Source organism: Silurus aristotelis, assembly GCF_946808225.1.
Source record: "Silurus aristotelis genome assembly, chromosome: 13".
In the NCBI taxonomy this organism is placed as follows: Eukaryota; Metazoa; Chordata; class Actinopteri; order Siluriformes; family Siluridae; genus Silurus; species Silurus aristotelis.
In genome coordinates, this window is record NC_139586.1 from 11,510,902 (window position 1) to 11,536,043 (window position 25,142).

Here is a 25,142-nt window from a genome sequence, read left to right on the forward strand (position 1 = left end):
TGAACATGTTTGAACAAAAAATCCTCCATCACAGCTCTCCGTTAGTAGATTTTCATTTTATTTTGGTTCCACCATTTCTGGTGACCCTGAGCTAATTTTTATTCTTTGATTACTCGCTATTGTGGATTCGCTGCCTTTTTCAAGATAGCTTCACCTAGTGTTGAAACTCAGAAGTACAATACATTTAAGCGCAAATATTATGTGAGTGCCATAGACCATTATATTTTTAGATTTTGATACGGGCCAATTAAAAAATTAGTTTGGACACCCCTGGTTTAAGCGACTGTTAATGGCTTACTTTTTTTGTTCTTTGAAAACGGCATGAAATGAGGTTCATGAGATTTTTCTACAATGAAGCTGAACTTTTTTTAAAGTAAAATAAATATTGTTTTGTATTTGTGTATGAATGTGAGTAAAAATATGTGATGTAATTATGTTGTGTAGAGTGAAAAATAAAATTTGGCAATATTGTTTGCAAAGAAAAGCTGTTTGCGCTTTATTTATAGTGTTTGTTTTCTTATACAGAAACTGTAAATTACATTACATACACATTAACGATTTTTCCAGAAATATTTTTGTCCAACTTAAAACAGATTATTATAATTTTATTATTATTATTATTATTATTTATATTGTGATAAAGGCATCACATTTATCACAAAATAATAAAATAGATTTTATGTTAATAAATAAACAAATATCTTTTTTATGAAGTAATAATGTAGTAATATTGGCTTTTCTTCTGAAAGTGAAAATTTTGCATTTAACTTCAAGGTCCCAGAGTTTAGAAGAAGAGAGGTGAGGCACAGAATCCAAGTTGCTTGATGTTTAGTGTAAAGTTTTCTCAGTTAGTGGTGGTTCGGGGAGTCATGTCATCTGCTGTTGTTGGTCCACTGTGTTCTATCAGGTCCAAGGTCAGCACAGCCATCTACCAGGAATTTTTAGAGCAGTGAGAGGCTGTCCTTCTCTGACCTTCCTGACAGACGAAAGGTGTACACATTATGCGGTCAGGGGAAAGCTGCACGCGCAAAGTAGTCTAATTCCATATGACAACGAGATAGGTGGTTCTTTATAATGGAGAAAGCACATTCTTCAACGTAAGAACTCGATACTGGTAAGCTTCGGTCCCGAAAGCGAACCTTAGGAACTTCCTGTGAGAAGTACGGATGGACACATGAAATCATTTAGATCTACCATGACAAACCAGTCCTCTGGTCTGTTTTGAGACATGACCTGCTTGGGGGTCAGCATCTTTAACCTGAGTCTCAAGAGTGAGCGGTTCAGCTGACATAGATCCAGAATAGGACGCAACCCACCGTCCTTTTTGGGAACTATGAAGTACCAGCTGTAGAACCCGGACTCTCGTTCTGATGGAGGGCCCACCTTGATGGCCTCCTTCCTCAGGAGAGTGTTTACTTCTTGTTTCATGACCAGAGCCTGCTCGGTTACCACCAGAGTGGGAAAAAAAACGGGTTGAAACAGGGCAACCGAGACCTGAATCAAATCAAATCAAATAGCCTCACTCTACAGTGTGCAGTATCCACTGAGAGTCATCTTGCAGAGCTTTCCAGGCTGCCAGGTAGTCTCCTAAGGGTATCAGTCGCTCGAGACTGACCGCTGGTGTGCCTAGAGCCAGGGCAGTGCCCTGATGTGGCCCTAGGAGCCTCAGAGGCGGCGAGTTCTCCTGGACCACTACAAAACCAGGTGGAGACTGAGGAGGATGCTTGCTGAAGCTGGCCATGCCCTGAAGCATGTTCAGTGGTCCCCCTGACAGGGGAAGTGCGAGACACTACACTCTGTTTTTGTACCTCCCGATGGGAGGTGCTGGGTTTAGGTTTAGGTGAGCAGCTCTAGAGAGCGGCATGGGAAGTACCGCTGGGACACCGCCACTTGCTTTTTTTTTTTCAAATTCCATATTTCCAGTGCTAATAGGTGTCTCTCTCCAGCTCCAAGATATATAAAATAGGGGTCCCATACTTTATAGAATTTAAAAGATTTGTCTTTTAATGCTGTTGAAAAAGTTTCATATGGAATAAGACCTTTGTGTTAATCCATTGTGCTATTGAAGGGACTTGGTCTGTTATCCAGCATACGAGTATGCATTTGCGGGCACAGTGCAGTAAAATTTGAAGAAGATGGGTCCCTTGAAATCTGGAAGGGAGTTCCTGGTTCATGCCAAGCAAACAAGTCTTTGGTCCTATTTCCAATGAGCAGTGAAAGATTTTCTCAAGTTCTTTTACGACTTCCATCCAGAATTGTTGTATTTTCGAGCAGCTCCAAAAACAGTGGATAAGAGTTCCTTCTAGAATTTTACATTTATTGCAGAGGTTGGAGAGTTTTTTATTCACTTTATGTCTTTGGACAGGAGTAACATGCAGTTGATGAACGATTTTATACTGCATTTCCCAGGCAGAGTTGCTGGTAAGATAAGAAGGCATCTCACATACGGCTTCCCAATCAGTCATCTGAATTTCTTCTCCAAAGTCCTTTTCCCATAACACCCTAGTTTTATCTGAGCTATCTGTATTGATTATCAAAATATTATAGAAGGTTTTGGATACAGATCGAGGTGAAGTAATTTTATTCAACTGTTCCTCTATTGGGAACACGCAGAATCCACTTGAACAAACTCTGAGATTTTTTGTTATAAAGCTGCGGATCTGATGGTATATCAAGAAGAACTTCTTACTGAGTCCAAATTTTGCAGTAAATTGTTCAAAGGTCATTAACTGTTTATTCTCTATCAGATCACCTATAACATGTATTCCTTTGTCTCTCAAATGTATTAAGCCATCATTCATCCCCGGGGGGAAATCTGGCTTGTTATGTAAGGGTGTGAGAAGTGAAAGGTAGGAGTCAAGCCCTTCTATTTTGCGGACTAATCTCCATATTCTAGTCATATTTTTAAGAATAAAATTATCTTTAGTTAGAATTCTCAGTTTATTGGGTGAAAGATATAGTAAATTTCGTAGAGGAACTGGCCCGAGAGATATGGCTTCTGCGCTAATCCAAGTTGAGTTTGGATCATTTAAGTGCCATTCCAGTATAAAACGAAGATGGGCAGAAAGCTGGTATAGTTTAATGTTAGGCTGCTAGGCCTCCACATCTGCTCGATGGTGTTAGAAGGCTATATCTTAGTCTAGGTCTTTTTTTTCGCCAGATAAAGGAAATAATGAAGCCACGTAACAAAGCGTAACAAAGCCTGTCTGGTCAGGATTGATTATTGTGGGGAGGATTGATTCAAGCCGGATCGCTAATATCTACGCTAAAATTTTTGTATCCACGTTAAGCAGAGAGATAGGACGATATGATCCGCAATCCTCCGGGCACTTGCCTTTTTTTAGGAAAACACAAATTTTGGCTTCTGTCATGGAGCCAGGAAGCTTATTGGTATCAAACGAATACTGTATCATTTCGTGCATTAAACTTGCTAATTCTATTTTAAATTTCTAAAGGAATTCCACTGTAAACCCATCGGGCCCTGGTGCTTTTTCTTTGGAAAGACTATTAATACAACTCAAAATTTCACTGAGTTCAATTGGTTTGTTTAACGTCTGTCTTTGCTCCTCAGTTATTTCCCGTAGATTTAGGTTTGAAAGGAATTTATTGTTATCACCACCAGAAGAAAGGCCCGATTGGGACGTGTAAAGCCTCTTATCAAAGGCCCTGAAAATTTGGTTAATTGTTTTATTGTCGTGGTGGCACCTGCCTTCTTTGTCTTTGATGCTGGATATGACCTGCGCTTGAGACCGGTTACGCAATAAGTTTGCTAGATATTTGTTAGGTTTATTAGCAAACTCATACATCCGCTGTCTAGCAAAGAATACAGATTTTTCCGCTTCATTAGTGAGAACTGCTTCGAGAGAGGTTTTAACTGTTTCTATCTCAGCTAGAAGTCTATCTGAGGGACGCGCATTATATTTTATTTGTAAGTCGTGGAAGATAGTTTCTAATTTTCTCTGTTCTGCCAGCTGCTTTTTTTTCTGGTTGGCTATGTATGAGATAATTATTCCCCTAATGTAAGCTTTTACAGTGTCCCAAAGCAAATTGGGAGACACGTCTGGGGTTTTATTGACCATAAGAAATAGTTCTTGTTCTTTAAGGAAAGATTAAAAATTTGGATCATGGATGAGCCACGGTTTGAATTTCCAAGAAGTTGGGTAAAATATTTGGTAGGATAAGCCTAGTCTAAGAAAAACGGGAGCATGATCTGAAATTACGATGTTCCCAATGTTGCAATCTATTACATTTTGAAGTGAGGATTTGGGAGAGAAAAAATAGTCTATTCTGCTTCCAGTTTTATGGACTCCAGAAAAAAAGTGTATTCTCTGTCTCTGGGATGGAGAGTTCGCCAAACATCTGCCAATCCAATTTCTTCACATGTCTCATACAGAGCTCGTGCTCTATTGGAAGGCCTATCATTAGATCATAAAGATTTATCCAGCTTTGGTAGCAGTGTACAGTTAAAATCACCAGCGATTATGCTGTGTTCACACTGCCATTCTGCGAACTTAGAGAAAATCTGTGTAATTAATTCATTAGATTGGATAAGGGGGATATAAACATTCATAAGGGGAAATGGGTTGTCCAGCTAGTGTAGCTTTAAGCAGGATAAACTGTCCTAATTTATCAGAATATGTATTAATATTTGTTAGTGCTATACATTTGTTTACAAGAATGACAACTCCCCTACTTTTGCTTGTGAATGATGAGCCATATACTTGTCCCACCCAATCCCTCTTTAATTTAATATGCTCACTGTCTGTTAGATGCGTCTCCTGCAGAAATGCAATATGTATTTGTTCTTTTTTTAAATAGTTTAGAATCTTTTTACTTTGTACTGGATTTTGAACCCCCTTAACATTCCAGCTACATATGTTTAATATTGATTTATTCACTGGCATAAACAACAAGTGGGCTGTTTAACTCTGATAGATATGAAAGGGAGTTGAATGGGTGGTGATACCATGTATAGCATTGAAGAAAAAAAAAGAATTTCTACCCTGCATGTCAAACCAAAAACAAAACTATTTACAATTAACATTTTACAAACATATTTAAGAGTAGGCAAGGGGAGTCTGACGCTGGTCAGTTTCACATTTGAGAGCAACAGTGATCTCCACTCTGTCTCCTTGGAAACATTACATGACCGAAGCTTAGATAGAGCAAACAGAAAAAGCGCGGTATTCAAAAAGAGCACAGCAGAATCCAAAAACTTTAATATGATTCTCGTCAGTCCGCTGCGGCAACAGCCTTCTGTATATTAACATTATATTAGTTTAGTCTTTAAATCATACCATCATATTGACCTTGCGTTTTTCCCCTTAATCGTCTACCCCCAGACTCTGAACAATACAAACTTACAAATATTGCTTAGTTGTTGTGTCCCAAGATTAATTCGCTAAACTCCTAAAAATATGAAAAAAACATCCGTAGAAGTATGTCACAAAAACCTGAGCAGTCTGTTACCGTGTCATTCAGCCTCTCCGAGGGGATTCGGCCCTGACGAAGTGATGGTTGGTGGTTCGGGCAGGTTGTCCAGAAAAGACTCTGCCTCTGTCAGCTGTTTGAAGAATTTTTCGCCGCCGTTGTGCTGTACTCGAAGGGTCGCTGGATATGTCATGGCAAAGCGAATTCCTCGTTCACAGAGTCGTTTCTTCACATTTCCAAAGGCTTGTCTTTTTCTTACGATGGCCGCAGAGAAGTCTTCAAAGATAGAGATATTGTGGCGTTTGTAGACTAGGTGACCCGCGGCTCTCGCTGCTTGCAGAATGCTTGCCTTGTCTTGAAAATTATGTAATTTTACCATCATCACTCTCGGACGTTCTCTTGGTCTGGGAAGACGCGAAGGAACACGGTGTGTGCGCTCTATCTTAACCTGTTGATTCTTGAATTCGGCGTTAAGTAGACTGGGCAGCCAAGTCCTCAGGAACAAAATCGGGTTTGTCCCTTCCTCCCCTTCAGACAGGCCGACTATTCGGATATTGCATCGCCTGCTTCTGTTTTCCAGGTCATCTATCTTTTCCAGGGCCGCGTCAAGCGTTTTTTTCATTTGGTTCAAATCAGCGTTGTCTCTTTAGACCGTGTCTTCCAGCGCCGATATACGTGTTTCAGCTTCAGTGACCCGGTTTTCCACCTGCTCGACAAATGTCGCTACCGCCGACAGTTTCTCTTACCCCGGATCAATTTTGTTTTCCAAAGCCTTATCGACACCCGCCAAGACTTCTGTTGTTATTTTCTTCACAAACACATCCATATCGCTCGGATTCATTAGCTCATTCGCCATCTTATTAGAGGAGCGAGTGCTGATACGCGATAATTTTCTGCTAAGAAGTTTGTGACTGGAATCAAGTTGTTTCTTTGACATACTTTATAACTTATACATTCTGCACTTTCAGAGAGAATATTGAGTCTAGAGAGGGAGACTTTTGAAGGCTGTGCCGGAGCTCGTCGTCAACATGGCTACTCCATTAGATGCGTCACGTGACCCCCCCTCTTGAAACCTCTTAACCACTGTGTTAACGGAATTGCCAAAGAGGCCAGAAGGCATGAGCAGTCCAACAGCATGGCCCTATCCCTATCAGACATTTCTGAGAGGCTGAGGCAGAGGTGCCTCTGTGTAAAATGAGTACAGCCATCACCCGGCCAATGGCCCTTGCAGTCTCTTTAGTAACTGTGAGAGCCAGGTCCGCTGTACGGTGAAGCTCATAAAACTGGCCGCACAAGGTACCTCCAAAATCCAGCTCATGCAGCGTAATCCTTACCCATGAGCATCGACGTATAACGCATGGGTTTCGTGGGTAATGTCAGGGTCTAGAGGGAGGAGGTGATCCCAAGGGAGAGAGATAGTTTGGCATCCCTCCATACCCGTTTTCTTTTCGCCTCATGACGTGTGAGTACAACGTCAAATTGGGGCTTAAGGGCCAGGCCAAAAAAGGCTTCGCCCGTGACCTGGACACCTCAGAAGAATGGGAGACCTCGACTTGGAGGTTGCGACACCGGTGTCAGAAAGCACTCGTCCAATTTACTGGGCGGAGGCACTTTCTGCTCATATGCCGGCCAAGTTATATCGAGCTGGGCTATGGCACGGGTCACAACCTCCGTCCTTCAACACAACCTCCACTTCGGTGTCGCAGAGCGCAAGCCCGTCACACATCCACTGTTCATAACCATATGTACTGCCACTTTAATATTATTCATGTTTCTGCTATTACACAGCTTACAATGTCACCTCAGTTCTGCTTTTGTATTAGTAATGTTTACAGTCTACTGTACTAGCACAGCCACGTCACATTGTATCTGCATCTTGTTCATATAAACCAATTTAATGATTTATTTTATATTTTTTATCGATTTCAATTTAGAATGTTAATTACTCGCAACACTAAATTGAATATACTTGAGTATGCTAATTTTGTGCTACTGTAATATGTGACTCCCTCTAGAATTAAAGAAGTGCTCTATCTATCTACCTATCTATCTATCTATCTATCTATCTATCTATCTATCTATCTATCTATCTATCTGTCTGTCTGTCTGTCTGTCTGTCTGTCTGTCTGTCTGTCTGTCTGTCTGTCTGTCTGTCTGTCTGTCTGTCTGTCTGTCTGTTTGGAGGATTAAGAGACAGAATGACTGATTAAGTTCAGACACAAGAGGGAGCTATAACATTCTGCAACATTCCAATAAAAACCATATGCTTTTAATGTAATATTACAAAAAAATACATGGCTTCTGTTGAGAAATCAGTCAGCCTAGTCTCATAGCATTTCATGATATAGTCACGAAATGTCGTGTGACTGTGTTGTTGTGCATGCTGTCTTATCTGTTGTCATTTCTGTGTGTGTTGCGTGTTGTTTTGTATGTGTGCGTGCGTGTGTGTGTGCGTGTGTGTGTCTTTTATATACTGTTTGTCTACAGGTTTGTAGTTTCTGTTGATGTTGTTTGTATGGTTATTACACGGGATAATAAGAGGTAAGTGTACTTCGAAGCTCTTTTCTGTTCTGGCACCGAGGTGGTGGGATGAACTTCCCCTAGATGTCCTTACAGCGTTATTCAAGAGTTATATTTATATTAAGTTTGTAATCTATCTTACCAGTGTAGATTTATTCATTACTAGAGACTCAAAGCACTTTTGTACGTCGCTCTGGATAAGGGTGTCTGCTAAATGCCGCAGATGTAAATATAAATGTAAATGTAATAATATTAGCAATAGCTGTATGACGAATTTTAATCTATTGATTCGTGTTTATAGACACGAATTTCCCTCTTTTTTCATGTCACTGAGCACGACTGCCTCCGTCTGGATCTGTCTCCATAGCAACGGAGGCAGAGGCTCACGGGTAATGCTGACAGAAATGTCAATGGTAATGTTTTTCAAAATTTTTATCAGAGAATAAGGCAGAAAATATATGGTTAGGGTAAGGTTTAGAGTTATACAGTAATAAATGTGTGTGTCTTCTTAATTAACCGGGATATATTTACTGTATTTTGACTGGAAGGAACCACTGACGATGGTTTATAATAGCGAGTAGCTTACTGAATATAGAGCAATAAGAACAAGGATAAAATGTCCTGCTTAAATGTTGAGTAATAGTGCTTGAAGTATATAACAAACTAGAAAAAAAACAATACAAAGTCTGTGGTATTCAGTGGCAAAAAGAAAACTTTGGCAGAGACACCAAAAATAGAGGAAAAAAGGAAAGCCGTCTTCAGTGACACGAAAAAAGATTTGTCTATGAACACAAATCAATAGATTACATTTCATGACTGTATCACGAAATGCTGTGAACACACACACACACACACACACACACACACACACACACACACACACACACACACACACACACACACACAGCACCTCTGCCATGGCAGAACACTTGACTAAAATAAACTTATTTAAGGAAAAAAAAACAGTGACTTAAAAAACATCCACAAATTTACTAACTGTAACTCAACAAAGGCTTCCTTTGCAAAAAATAAAATAAATAATTAAATGTTCGTCAATTCTAATAGAAGACAATCTAGGTTTCAAAGTTTGCGAATTTTCAAATAAACCATATCTTTTTGCATGAAAGTATGATAATAAATAGAAATAACAAAACCATAATAATTAAATATTAATAAATATATGGATAAATATATCAGCAATATTGTTAATTGTGTATTTGTATTTACCCAAATCTTATTGACACAACATAGAATTGGCAAAGAAATAAAAAGTTCTGTGGAAAAGAAAGTCACTCGTTCCACTCTGGAAATTTATGCAACAGGGTTTTTACTAGTGTTCCTGAATGACATGGGGATATCACTTAATTACCAAATCACACACACACACACACACACACACACACACACACACACACACACACACACACACACACACACACACACACACACACACACACACACACACACACACACACACACACACACATATCTTACACACACAGTGATGTTAATCAGGAAATTGCCAAATAAATGATGATGTGGGTTCTTTATTTATGAGTGTATGTGTGTGTGTGCGTGTGTGTGTGTGTGTGTGTGTGTGTGTGTGTGTGTGTGTGTGTGTGTGTGTGTGTGTGTGTGTGTATATTTAGGGTCGTTTCCTTTTTTAGTAAGGCAGACATGGGATTTTGCTTTTTACAGTTAAAAGTCAGGGAAAGTGGCAAGTCAAACGGTCTGTCATGTTATCTTCTTTTCTTGATCAGAATTAGTTCAAAATATAAACATTGTAAAATTAATTAATAAATAATTCAGAAGTCACAATTGCTACTACTGTATAAATGCCTTGCCCTGAAGATTTTCAGCCTATCCTGAAGTGTTTCATTCTTTTTATACCACAACGTTAACAAGTGTGATTTAGAATTAGAATTATAAAAAAGAATAATTTTTTTATCGATTTACAGTTTCATTTAATGTACATGAGAGCAGTGGAGTTAGATCCTGTTATTATTTACATTATAGCTTATATAAACTTAAATTTATCTCATCAGCCTCTCTTTTCTCTTAAAATGTAAACGCCTCTGTCCTAATGATGTCAGAAAATCTTCTGCTACAACCTGATTGTTTCAAAGCACTGACACAGAGACACCTTCCAGAAATGTTACATAATAATCTCCTTATAGAAAACTTATATTGTTTATTGCCATATCATTATTAACTGCGAACAATCTGTTACTCTACCTCAACCTGGAGTGATAAAGAATTAATCAACACAATCTGGCCAATCAGAGCCCAAAATTCAGCAGTGCCATGGGACAAAGGCTGCTACGACAAAAAAAGGGTTAATAATCTATTGCTATTATTAAAATCATCTTATTTTGTTAAGCTTAAGGTAAATATATATTTTTGCTGAAAACCATAGAATATAAATAGATGTTAACCCATCTGATCTCACTTCCACTTTTCATTGTTAGGTGTTCTTTTTCCGCAGAATGATCATTTCCTTTAATTTGTCATGAAGGTCCTATGAGCATGACTCAGATACTGAGAAACCATCAACAGTAGTAAGACAGGAAGATAGCAGAAAGCTTTTATTTAATGGAATTTGTTTCAGCATACAGTAAAACAGAGCAGGATTTGTGCTATTCCGTGAAATGTTCATTGTGCTACAATGTGGATTAGCGTCATGATCCCAGATCAGCTGCATGACTGCGTTGCTATGGTCGTTGTACCTGAGTCATGTGTCAGTGAGTCATGTGTCCTGTTACAAACGATTCAGTGTACTTCATAAATAGACATGACTTTTAGACCCAAACCTAGGCTTGTAGTTAACATTACAGCGTAGTTACATTTAGAGTGTAATTAACTATTACACTCATGTATAGAAAAATAAATATATCTGTGTATAAACCGAAAAGAAAAAAGAAAAGTAAACAAAAAACAACTATGATTTGTAGGCAACTATAATCATAGATTAGGAGACTCAGTAACACAGACTCCGAGAAGTCAGAACAGAGATCGGAAAACTTCTGGAACATACAGACCTCATTTATAGTTTGTACAAGGTCCCTTGTAGTGAAGTGTGTGTGTGTGTGTGTGTGTGTGTGTGTGTGTGTGTGTGTGTGTGTGTGTGTGTGTGTGTGTGTGTGTGTGTGTGTAATCCTCAGAATAAACATGTGAGCCGGGGGAGAGTTGGGACTTCCCATTATTTGTCATCCTCACTGTAGAGGAAGGCTTAATGAAAAGTCATTTGTAATCATACAGATGGGTTATATTTCTAAAACTTGTATAAACTGATGAAAGACAAAAGCACCTAATTTAAATAAATGAACAGATATTGTCATCCTTGCCAAGAAAGAAAAAAGGGGAAAAAAGGTTTCACCTCATAATATTGAGGAGATTTTGAGGTTCTTGAGATGATCGTTCACATTCTCATAACCTGACATGAGGATGTCATTCAAAAACCTGACACCGTATTTCACCTCAACACCAGATTGCCTCAGTTCAAATTTACATATATTCGAATGTTAGCATGATCACGAGAAAAAAACATACATACAACTATGAAATGTATTTTCAATTTTTCTAGCAATTGCAAAATCATGATCAGTGTCTAGATTTAAACTTTACTGCAATTGAAGTCACACACCTCACATAATCACAAAAATATTATATTACAATATAAATAAATTACTGTGAATGTGACTTTTCCAGACAGATTTTTCTCTCAGTGGGAATTCACCACATGCTAAAGCTGTTTATTTTTATTTGATCAATTTTTCTGTTACTGGATCTTAGAACTACTTTAGATTCTTTCCCACACAGGCAGGAACAGTGTGTAAGGGCTTTGACCGGGCTTATTAGTGTTTACGAATCTGATTAGATCAAAATGACAATCAATGACAAAATGTAGAATCACACAAAGCTCAATTCTGGAAGTCATGTTATTTCTTTCTTTCTATAAACCTGCTTTTTTGTCCCATCATACAGAACTACAAATTAGCTTAAAAAGAATTCTGAAATTTTGCCATTCTAATAGACGTACACTAAAGTTACCTTTCCTTTTTTTTTGTTCTTTTACCAAAATTATTTTTTAATTTCAATATAAATCCGTATTTTTGCTACAAAGCCGTATCTACTTCTATAGCCACACTTCCTAAACAGCTGTGTCACATTAAAAATTATTTTGGCAAAATGAATGGAGAACACGTTTGCAGTTCCATAATCTTTACTCTGGCACTCAGTTGCTTATAGAATCTATTTTAAAATGTTGCTTATGGTCTACAAATCCTGAAATAGCTTGGATAAATACATCTATGCAGTGCTAAAAGAACAGAAATCTAAACACTATCATGTCTTTAAGATCCACGTGAGCAGCTCAGGTTCTAGTGTAGATATCACTAAATCTAGACAAACTTTTCCTAATAAATCTTTATTTGACTGTATGGTTAAACATTGAAATAGATAATGGTTTAACCATGAATCAAAAAAGCAGATTAAAAGAAGATTAAACATGACAGACAGACAGACAGACAGACAGACAGACAGACAGACAGACAGACAGACAGACAGATAGATAGATAGATAGATAGATAGATAGATAGATAGATAGATAGATAGATAGATTTGAAATTTTTTTATTTTTTTTACTGCTGCTATAAATATTTTTTTGAGGAACAGCTAGAGACTTTTCTGTCTTCAGCTTTCTTTCCTCAGTTTGACTTCCCGTTTTAAAGCAGAAGTTTAGTTACTTTTGCAGAAAAAAGATAAGGCTTAGATGAGGGACAAACAGTGAGGAATGCATGGAAGGGGATTTCCTCCGCTCCGGCAGCCAATCAAAATCGACATAAACACTTTGGGTCACTAGGCGTGAGCGTGAGGTGCTTTTCATTTCACTTTGTTAGCTGGAGATAGTGTCCACCAATAACACGTTCCTGTTCCTACTCAGGTAAATGAGATGGCCGCTGTGTTGAAGCAGGTTGATGAAGCCGAGCTGATCCACGTGGCGTTAGTCAGGAGCAGCGGGGGTACGTGTTTACGGGGCCACCTGAGGAAATCCGCGCGCGCAGTCGCACTCAAACTCCTCAAGGCCGACAGGTGAGTACAGTGGAGTGCAAAAGTTTGCATCCCCCCACCCCACCCTCCAAGGTGGATAAGGGAAACGAAGAAAATGAGGAGTGCCTGTGCTATTTTGTAATTTATTTACAAACAAACAAACATCATTTGATCACAAAAACACGTATAATATTCAAGTTGAGAGGAAAGAAGACCTGTGAAAGAGGATGTGGAAGAAGTTATCAGGAGGTCATTAAGGTAAAGAGGTGAAAATCAGGATCATTTAAAGAATACACTGTCTATTACATTTAGAAGATAAAGTGGGTGGGATGCAAACTTTTGAATTGAAATTGTCAATCCACTACTATTCAATAAAAAAAATACTAAATCTTAACATGCACCCATTTTATGGAAAATGAGAGAAATATAAGTCACTCTGGATAAGGGACAAATGCCATAGATAGATCAATTACACCTTTAGTAGACAGTTGAATTTTGTTCACCTTGAAAACCTACATTAAAAACTAATTCGGTTCCTTATTAATTATTAAATATTTTTTCATCTCACTGTATCTATATTTTCAGGTAAAAGATTTTGATCTTTGTTCTGTGAATGCAAAAAGAACCCCTTAGAAAGCTGTAACCTAGAGCCTTCTCTGATTCTGATTCAGAAGTACAGTAGTCATAGTTCTACAGTTTGGCACATTTTCAATTATTGTTCTCATATTTACAGAATATAACATAAAATGTCTTGTACTGCAGGAACTGAGTGATAATTTGACCAAACCTTTCCATGTTGCTGATGCGTTTTGGCACTCTTAACCGAGTACCTATTATGTGCGGCTTTTAGCTATAAATGTGTGTGTCATTTACTGTTAATGAAATAACCAGGTTCCTTAAATAAATTTTTTTTGTAAATACACACTAAAGACAGTAAAGATGTACCTGCAGTAGTTAAAGAGTTACAGTGAAGTAGGTTTAAGGGGGAGTGTTAAAGAGAATATAATAAATAATAATATCATGTTCAGATAGGGCATTGCATATTGTATTTATTTTTCTGGGAATTGTAACATTCTTTATGGTAATTTAAGTTATATATTTATATGTTTGATCCAAATAATGTAAAATACTTTAACACCTAGACACAGTAATCAGTGACATAATTGGCAAAAATATCAGAAACATTTTGAGTGCTTGTGGAGCCAAATCTTCGGAGCCGAGTCATCACCGCGAATAGAAACCTGTTGCAGATTTATATTTTCTCTCTCATGTTGAACATTACACTGATGCCTCTGTGTCTATGGTGTGGTTGTGTCCTCCAGATGTTTGTTACGGATGCAGCACGCATTAGCACAGGGTGGATTGTGTGTGGAACGAGTTCTGCAGCCTGTAGGTGTGTATCGGAGTCGTTTTCTTACCGGCCTGCTGTGGGACTGGATGCCTGAAGGATCTCTACATTCGCTGTTATATGAGGTGTGTGTGTATTTTAAAATTATTTTACATTAGATCCTGATACATGAGAACATTTCCTACCAAACACATGTGCCATGATATTAATATGCAAGCAAAATAAATAAAATGTTAATCATTGTTTTGTTTATGGCCTAATGACCTTTTAGAAAACTCTACTTTTCTATCGCTATGATGTGATTTCATTTATGATACCTAAATTAAATTATTATTATCACCCAGCTCTAATTAATGGCAACCCCATACACACACACACACACACACACAAACACACACACACACACACACTCAAACACACACACACTAATCTACTGTATCAAATGTGTTTGTTTATTCTTTGTTATTTGATCCATCATGTTTTTGATGGTAAATATGATCCTGGGTATCAGATTTAACTAATTGCAAGCAAATTGCAAGCAAACCAGAAGAGAACCAGAAGAGAAATGCAGTAAATGCAGAAGGAGCGGTAATGCTCTGTGAGCTGAAGTGAAAGATTACGTAACCTCATGATCTATTTTTAGAAACAGTGAAAGGGAAAGTTTTCCTCCAATACGGAATTTCCCAGTTTTCAGTTTCCTCCTTTTTTTTTGCACTCGACATGTGACCCAGCATGTTTGACTTTTAACGCTTCATCAGTTACAGAAAGAAAGAGTTCATCAAGGTTACAGAAAACCTGATTGTGAAAAGCCTGGAGTGACTTTAATTAAGTGCTGTGTGAACCTGGATGCCATGTTAAGGCCCATATAACTGAACGCTGGCAGTTCTGTTTAATGCTTTACATTTTTACCAGTTTTGCTGTATTTTAGTTTGGTCTTTCTTAAATCTAATCTTTTATTAGACTCACCTATACCCCGACCTGCCCCTGGTTCTCCGCTTACAAATCCTGCTGGATGTGGCAGAGGGTATAAATGTCCTTCACGCTGTCACTTTTCCTCACGGTGCACTGAAGACCACCAACGTCCTGCTCGACCATCAGTACCGTGCTAAAGTACAGCTAACATCACATCACATTCATCACATTGCATTCACAGCGGCACATTTATCACATCCTATTCATCATCACATTACATTTTCTTCATCACATCAAATGTAACATATCACATTCATCACATCACATCCATGACCTCATATTCATCACATCACATTCATCACATTCATCAAATTAGCTCTCACAATCAACACATTCACTCACAGTATACTGTATAATATATATACATTTTTCTTTGTTTTGTTTTTTTTGTTGTCATAATGGCAATACAATAGTGTGTAAAATCTACCGTACATAAAATAGTATTACATGAAGTATTGAAAACTACACTGTATATTATTATTGCTCTGTATAAATAATGCTGTGTATAAGTAATACATATAATAATAATACAGTAACAATTCCTAATTGTTCTTCATGTTAGTTTATGTATTTGGTATTAGTTTATTTAAATTAGTAGTATTTATTAATATTTCAAATGTAATAAAATATCAACAACAAAAAAAGATTATTTTAAAATTCAGGACATTATTGAGTAAAATACTAAATAATTCATAATATAAATTATTTTAATTCAGTCTGTCTTATTATGGTGAAGATGATGATTTTGATGACGATAATGCTGCTTCTGCTGCGGCTAATGATGATGATGATGATGAATATCTGAGCGCAAACGTGTTGCTCTTCACAGCTGTGTGATTGGGGACAGCAGACACAGGAGGACGTGAGAACCCCTGTCTCGAATGTTAGTGCTCCGTGTTTTAGAGATCTGCCATTCATCGCCCCAGAGGTTCTGCTGGGAAATGCTCCATGTATAAAGTGTGACATGTACAGGTAAGTTCCATACGTTCATTACTCTTTCACATGGAGGTGCAGCTTTTGATGATGTCGGAATTTCACTTGTCTTTTTATCTTTCGATTTTTTCAGTTTTGGTGTTCTGATGTGGGAAACTCTGAACAGACGGCCAGCGTGTGAAAGTACACCTTTCTTTTTTTATCACTCTATTTTTCTTTTTATTTATCTGTCCGTCTTTATCATTTTCTGTCTATCTCTGTTTAGTTCTCTGTCTTTCTCTCTGTCTACAACTAAGTCTTAATGTCTGTCTCTCAGTTTGTCTTTCTCTGTCTAGTTTTTTGTTCTGTCTGTTTCTTTGTCTGTCTATGATTTTCTCTCTGTCTATCTCTCTGTCTGCCTCATTCAGATTTTACTGCTTCTCGTTTCATGTTTCATTCTTTTCTTTTTCAAACTTTAACTTCTGTTTCTTTTGTTTCCTTTTTCGGTGACTGTGGATAGTAGACATGTGTAATAACGTATAATGACACATGCACATCAATCTTTACAATTAAAATAGCTTAAATCATCTACAAATATTTCAGATAAATATATCTTAAAGTTAAAAAAAAAGTGCAAAAATGTACTTAAATGAATGTACAGCTTCACACACTGCTGCTGATTTGTGATGGTTAATTAAAAATCAAAAAACCTATAATAACTAACACCAGCTGCAAAACAACATCATTATTCTAACACTAACTAGCATAAATAATCATAGAAAGTAGTGTACAGTACATGCTAACAACAAGCGATGATTGAAAAAACCTAAGACATGAACAAACCTCTAGTCAAATGAAATAGAACTAAATAGACTTTAGTCTTACTCTTATTACTTTCACTGTTGTGTTGACCCATGGTGGATTTTATAATGATGACTTAATTGTCATGAAAAAAAGTGTCCCCAATAAATAGATAAGTAATGACACAAAAATGTAGACAGAAGTCTACATCTAATGATCCAATATCTATCTAACCACTGTGCATGTACACACTGCATACTGATGGTAGATTTTTTTTTTAGGTATGGATCAGCTGCAGAACCTTGTTATGTGTACACAAGATAGGGCAGAGACAGGTACTGAGGTTAATCTGTTGCCCCCAGAGACACCACAACGCCACACACTTACTCAGTTCATAACTAGATGTTTGTCTGTTGATCCAAAACAGCGGCCTTTGGCTGAAGGTGAGATGAATGAAAATAAAAGCGTCTAGCAAAGAAAATTTACACTTTGTGTAACATAAACATATTTGTTGTTGTTTGTTGACCAACATTCCATGTAATTACAGAATGTGTGCTGGTGCTTAGGAAGATTTTGGAAACACTGGACTCAGGAGCTCATTGTACAGCGGTCCACCAGCTAAAAACCTCCAAGGTACAAGAATGAGGGAAATCAATCATGCAAAAGAAATCAGACAACAATAAATTAGATAAGCATAGAATCCGGAGATGGATGAGTGAAGTGAATAGTGTGTTGTGTGTTTTTACCAGGAGAGGGCGCAGCTGAACAGTAAACACACTCCAACCTGGGACGTGCTCATAGAGCTGAACAACCTGGAGGTAGGATTATTTTATTTGTTCTCAATTTAAAAGATCTGGTCAAAGAAGCTGTGTTTTTGCTCATGTCCCTGCATGAGCACATACACAATAATTTATTATTGTCTATCTGTTCATCTTTTCTCTACCTTACTATCTCTCTCTCTCTTTTCTCTCTCTCTTGCTCTCTCTCTCTCTCTCTCTCTCTCTCTCTCTCTCTCTCTCTCTCTCTCTCTCTCTCTATCTATCTATCTATCTATATCTATATCTATATATATATATATGTCTCTTTCTGTACATTTGGGTTTCACTGTCTGGGTCGGTGACTATCTCTTTGACTGTTTATCTGTCTATCCCTCTTATTTTCTCTCTGTCTGTCTCTTTGTCTGTCTAGTTCTCTTTCTGTCTGTCTTATTGACTATCACTTCTATCTATTCCACACTATCTCTCTGTTCATCCCTCTCTCATTCTATCTCTTTGTATCTTTATTTATCCTTGTTCTCTTTGTTGATTTGCACTATTTCTTGAATTTTTTTTTAGCCTCAATGGAAAGTAGACATATGTAGTAATGTAGGAATTACACACTATGATAGACTTAAGTTCCACCCACTTTATAATGAATGCCTGCAATTTTTTATTTACTAAAAAGCATGTTTACTCATATATCAGTTTACACATGAACAATCTTTTAGAGCATTAGTTTTTGGAGATTTCGTAAATTTTAAAAACAGTACAGATACATTTCTGAAAATGTTTACCATTGTTGGATTTATGTTTGATTTTAAACTGACAAACATCATTACAATAATTTTTAACATTGTTTGTTGATTAAAAGGTTTTCAGCAAAGTCTTTCATTGCGTTGGTTTTATGAGCTATGCAAATTCTCACAGCTTTATTTGGATAAATAATTGTATGAACATCAGAATTTTTTATTCCACTGTGGAATTTTGCCCTCACTTTAATGTAACTACTTCCACAGGGCTACGGTAGCTGCACAGGTCCAAAACATTTGAGGTCCAAGAATATTCCAGTGACGGTTTCTTACTCACATCAACACAGCCCTCAAACACGTGAAACGAACGAGACGATCCTGACTGGAAGTCCCCCTTTTCCAACACCGACACGGGCATCACCTCCAACACCATGCTGCCGAGGTTAGGGTGCATTTGAAAAAATTAGTTAATTAAAAAAATATATCAACAATCATATTTTAAATTTTACATCCTCTATGTTGCTTATTATTGTTTGTTTTCTGCCTGTTTTTTTGTTACAGATGTCTCACAGAGTGCACTCAGTTTATCCAGCAGTAATCCTGGTGTAAGACACTGTAGTGAAGTTTGGGGTATAAACCGGACTCAAACTTCTCCACTACCAAACACACTTTGCAGTTCGGCCATGTCACCACCACACACACCACTGCATCCTGCCAACAGGCGCACAGGTAAAGTATATTATATATAACATATTATATATAGCACAAACATTGCGTTTATAAATATCATCATGTCCTCATGATTTGTTGATTATTGTACTTTTATGTATTTATAGTTACATTCGTGAAACAGTTGCCACTAACTTTATTACAGCTATAATCACTGTTCTAAATGTGTCAGGAAAAGTTACGGCTTTATCTCTTGACTGTAGAAATGATAAGGTATTAGCAGGAGCGTGTCCCCGCGGAGGCCTCAGTAATAATATGAACTGAAGCATTATTTCAATGTATTTAAGAACCAAGCAGAAATACATAGAATCCATATGAACATTAACAATATGGACAAAAGGCTGACATTTCCAGCTATAGTCAAATCAAGTCAAATAAGCTTTTATTGTTTTACAGCCATGTACACTGATTAGGCTTAACATTATGACCACTGACAGATAAATTGAATAACACTGATTATCTCTTCATCATGGCACCTGTTAGTGGGTGGGATATATAAGGCAGCAAAGTCCTCAAATTTTGTCCTCAAATTTTACGTGATTAATACAGGAAAAGTGGGGAAGCGTAAGGATTTAAGCGAGTTTGAAAAGGGCCAAATTGTGATGTCTAGATGACTGGGTCAGAACGTCTCCAAACCTGCAGCTCTTGTGGGATGTCTGCATTGGTCAGTATCTATCAAAAGTGGTCCAAGGAAGAAACAGAGGCGAACCGGTGACAGGGTCATCGGCGGACAAGGTTGATTGTGGATCGATTTGCTGAAGAAGTTAATGCTGTTTCTGATAGAAAGGTGTCATGGGGCTGCGTAGCCACAGAAATATACCATAATATACCATAATATACCATAATACCAGTCAATATTCGGTAGGTGGTCATAATGTCATGGCTGATTGGTGTACAGTACACAGTGAAACGAAACATTGTTCCCTCAGCACCAAGGTGCTACACAAGACAACAAATTAACAAATAGTAACACAGAACTACACAAAACTCCCCGGGTAATGCGATAAAGTGCACTAGTGTGGACATTTAGTGTAGAGACCGTTGATACTGCAGCAACCAACCAGTACAATACAGATAATTTGTCTCAGTGAAAAGCGGATTTCTATGTGGTTCTTCTCCAAACTTTTATTACATAAATGTTGTACAATTGTACAAGATGTCTATATATATGTGGTAAATTTCCCTTAACTTAAACTGGGAGACCCAAAACTTTTCAAGGATCACAATGTCTGTGTGCAAAGACAGCTTCATTAACATATGGTTAATATGGGTTGGAATAGAAGATCTTGAGTGGCCTGTTATAGAGCTCTGACCTCAACTCTAATACACACCTTTGTGTATTAGAACAGAGTCACCCCAGGCCTCCTCCCAGTCATCATTACCCGACTTTACTTTACATTTACATTTGCGGCATTTAGCAAACTTTACTTACACCATTTGAAAGGCTAGCTAAACAACACCGCAATGCAAAATCTAGTGGAACATCCCAACAGAAGAGTTAAAGTTGTTATAATAGTAGATGGGAATAAAATATGAAATGAGATGTCTGAGGTGCAGTGTAGGTCCCAATGATTTGTTTACATGCTGGAACTTGCCTTTGGAGTACAGCTTAAGCAAATTTGTCCACATCAAACATTGTGAGAAGTTCCTGTGTGTGTGTGTGTGTGTGTGTGTGTGTGTGTGTGTGTGTAGAGCGATGATTTGTGCACTGTAAGCACTTCTGCAAGGTTATTGGCAAAAACTTCCTGAATGACAGAAACAACTGCGTTGATGCCTTATCTGTGTCCATTGTGTTTCCTCCCAAGAGGGTCACTGTTTTTCTGCTTCTCAGTTTTACTCTTGATAAGTCTTCCCTTTTAAAGGCAGTCTGTGCTTATGGGAACGGGAGAGAGAAAGATTTGTTGTTTGTGTGTGTTATGAATGTTGAAAAATATTGTACAGTCAAAGAGAAATCCTCTTACTTATACAGGAAATCTAGTTAATTTGTAATTCTTGACTTCGGATCCTGTACATTCACAAGTAATGATAGTGGAAAAATTACGTTTTTTTATGAAACATTGTCAATTTAAAACTAGAATTAATGATTGAAATGTTTCAGTGTAATTGTCTGTATGGCAATAAATACATTTACAAGTTAAATTGAACAGATGTCAGTAAACTATTATAAATGCAGTGTTTCACTGTATTTAAACAAAAAAAATCCAGCAAACATACAAAAACTAAAATAACATAATAACAAAATGAAACAAAATGTTACAAAACAGGATACACAAATGACTAGCCCTTTATTTATTTTTCTTAAATATTTTACTCTCGTGTCAGAAAAACTTTAATTAGGAAATATTGATTGTTAGAAATGTGGTGGTGTGGCTGTTTTACATGATGTGTGTACAAAAGCATTGGGATACATAATTTGGTTCCTCCCCAAACTATTACCAGAGAGTCGGAGGCACACAATTGTATTTAATATCTTTGAATGCAGCAACATTAACATTTCCCTTCACTTGAACTAGGAGACCCAAACCTGTTCCAGCAAGACAATGCCCCTGTGCGTTCCATGAAGATATGGTTTACATGGTTTAAAGTAGAAGATCTTAAGTGACCTGCTATAGAGTTCTGACCTCAACATCTTTGGGGTGAATTGAAATTCTGACATTACTAACACCATTGTGGCTCAAAAAGCACAAATTTTAATAACCACACTCCAAAATCAAGTTGAACATCTTCCCAAAAGAGTGGAGGTTATTAGAACAGCAAAATGGGGAGCAAATGTGGAATGAAATGTTGAAAAAGCACATCCTATTCTTATGATCAGGTGTCCACAAACTTTTTTCCATATAGTGTGTATGTAAATATGTATCCCTTTAATCCCTTTAAAATAAATAATAATAATAATAATAATAATAATAATAATAATAATAATAATAATAATAAAGCAATTTCAAGGTTACAATTTGAGAATTGTAATTTTGTTTAATTATAATTTAAGCTTAAATACAGTGTCTTACAAACAGTGAATACACCCCTCACATTTCAGCAACCATTTTATTATAAGTCTTAAGTGAGAAAACTACAGAAATGAAAATTGTATTTATTTGAGAGTAGTCAATGTTCAGCAATACAGCAATACAGATTTACTGTTCACTGAAAATAACTTAACATACAGCCATTATTTTCAAAATAGTCTGCAACAAAAGTAAACACACCCTAAGTCCTATTCATTATGTTCATGTTTTCGTCAGCTTGGTAGGACCATACATATTTGTGTATCATGTTTTGGAGCAGTTAAATTTGCAACAAGTCAGTTTGCATGCCCATCATCCCAGAAGGAACCATGTCCTGTGTTTTGATGAGACTAAGATAAACTTGTTTTGCTCAGATGGTGTCCAGCATGTGTGGTGACGCCCTGGTAAGGAGTACCTAGAAAATTGTGTTTTGCTTACAGTCAAGCATGGTGGTGGTAGCATCAGAGTCTGGGGCTGCATGGGTGATGCTTGTACTGTGGAGCTATGATTCATTGAGGGAAACATGTATTCCAACATGTACATAATAATGACCCCAAACACACTAATATGACAACTGCCTTGCTGAAGAAACTAAAGGTGAAGGTAATGGAATGGCCGAGTATATCTCCAGACCCGAACTATACTAAGCACCAGTGTGGCATCCTCAAGCGGAAGGTGGAGAAGCTCCATGTGTCTAAAATCCAGCAGGTCAATGATGTCAATATGGAGGTGTGGAAAAAGATCCCAACAACATCCTGTGCAGCTTTGATAAATTCCATGCCCAGGAAGATTAATGCACTTATAGATAACAATGGTGCTCACACAAAATATTTACACTTTGGACTCAGTTTTGACATGCTTGCTTAGGGTGAACTCACGTTTGTTGCCAGTTATGTAGGCAAAAATGGCTGTATTTTGAGTTATTTTCAGTGGACAGTAAATCTGTATTGCTATACAAGCTGCACATTGACTACTCTAAAATAAATCAAATTTTCATTTCTGTAGTATTCTCCATTAAGAAGTTATAATAAAATGGTTGCTGAAATGTGAGGGGTGTACTCATTTTTATTAGATAATGTATTTCCATTAGCTTGCTCTTATTTGTAACAGTGTGATTCCTTCTTCAGTTTAGAAATGCAGCTCTGCAGTGTTTGCTCTAACCTGATGTTTCTAATCTGATCTCTCTGTAGCCATGTGTCCCATGTCCTCCGGCTGGACATGCTGTCAACTCCTGCGGGAGAGACGTGAAGCCATTGTGAACTTTATGACCGAAGGGCGACTCAACAATCTGCTGGATGTGTTGCGGGCACGTCGGGCAGTCACACGCGAGGACTACGAGCTCATCATGGCAGCCATGACGCTGAGCGCACGCACACGCTGCCTCCTTGACACGTGTGCTTGTCTGGGGGAGAAAGTCGCTTTCCTCGTAGCCACCACTCTTGGTCTGGTTTCTATCGAGGCTGCAAATAGACACACCCGTTCTCGGATATCTCCTAAAAGCCAGGCGGGGTGAGGCACTCAAATCACTAACGCATTCCATTGTTCTCATTAATGCTATTGAGTTATCTCAAAAGCATTACATCCTTTGTTATAGAGAAGGAGACTGATTGTATGTAAATTTAGTAGGATGTGTAAATTAATCAGAAGAGAGCTGATTGTATCACAGAACATTAAACAGATCTGAAAATCTGAGAATCTGCGACGTTATGTGGAGGTATTAAAATCTTACTCATCAATTTTTCAATCAAAGTTCAATCTCAACTGGTTAAAGTGGTCAGTGGTCTTTTACAACATCATTAAAGGAATACATTTATTCAAACGTGTGTATAAATATACATATATATATATATATATATATATATATATATATATATATATATATATATATATATGTTTCATACTCTGTGTTACTGTTTTTTATGAATCTATATGTGATTTTTGAAATACTCTTTGATCAGGTCTCTGGTAGTAGTATGAGGCCTGTAGGAGACCCTGTGCATGTTGCACAATCACAAAGTATTATAGCTGGTAGTGGATTTTATCCTGCAAGTATCTTGTAACAAGAAGTGCTTTATATTTTGTTTCATGTATGTGTTGCCCATGTCATCAAATCAAGTGATCAAAAACAAGTTCTCATGTACCGTGTATGATTTCTAAAGTCGAGATTAAACCAAGTTTAAACTGAAGTCTCTTGTGTGTTGGGTTTATACAGTACTTTCACTCTGCCTCTCACACTCTCGCTCTAATTGCATGCCATCTCTCAACAAGACGCTCTTCAGTAAACTCTCTTTTATGCAAACGTGCCAAAACTGTCACCCTCATTATACTATGTGATGTGCATCGCTATATGAACTTCATGTGCTGTAGATATGCTGATGTTAAAAAAAAGCTCTGACTGTAGTTCCTGGAAACACATCTGCACGTGAGAATAACGCCCTAAAAAGGAATCGGTGGGGGCTTGTAGAAAACAATGCACATGGCTACTAATAGAGCTAATAGTTTTGTTTGTGGTGCATCTCAAACTTTAGCTGTACCTTTGTTGTTGGTTACATTAGAATGTTGTCATGTGGCTTTTTATGCATGCTTCAGTTCAGTTGAATTATGTACATGTTCCTGTTTCATGTTTCTGGAGTATACTTGTACTGTACAACTTTCTTTTTTTTTTTTTTTTTAAATAATCAGCTGATCAGCAAGTCCAGACAGAGCAGCACCTGGTATGATAGAATATGAATAACACTTTAAACTGCAGGAAACTCCAAGAACACAAATTTAACAAAGCTCTCGCATTCAAACCTGATTTAAAAGTTTTTAAATTGTGCAAATCTTGCAGAATCATGTTAGAGCATGTATTGTATCTCATTTATTAGGT

At 37.4% G+C, this 25,142-nt stretch overlaps 1 protein-coding gene across 1 annotated transcript; it reads left to right on the forward strand.

Moving 5' to 3' along the window:
- Nucleotides 1–12,795: 12,795 nt before the first annotated feature.
- LOC310735490 (receptor-interacting serine/threonine-protein kinase 2) lies at nucleotides 12,796–24,459 on the forward strand. Its single transcript, XM_083558255.1, has 11 exons — nucleotides 12,796–13,041; nucleotides 14,322–14,472; nucleotides 15,308–15,457; nucleotides 16,149–16,291; nucleotides 16,386–16,435; nucleotides 17,314–17,475; nucleotides 17,580–17,665; nucleotides 17,782–17,850; nucleotides 18,807–18,981; nucleotides 19,101–19,268; nucleotides 23,464–24,459. Exons 1-11 carry the CDS (start codon nucleotides 12,902–12,904, stop codon nucleotides 23,784–23,786), a joined length of 1,617 nt encoding a protein of 538 aa, XP_083414381.1. The 5' UTR covers nucleotides 12,796–12,901; the 3' UTR covers nucleotides 23,787–24,459.
- The last annotated feature ends 683 nt before the right edge of the window (nucleotides 24,460–25,142 follow it).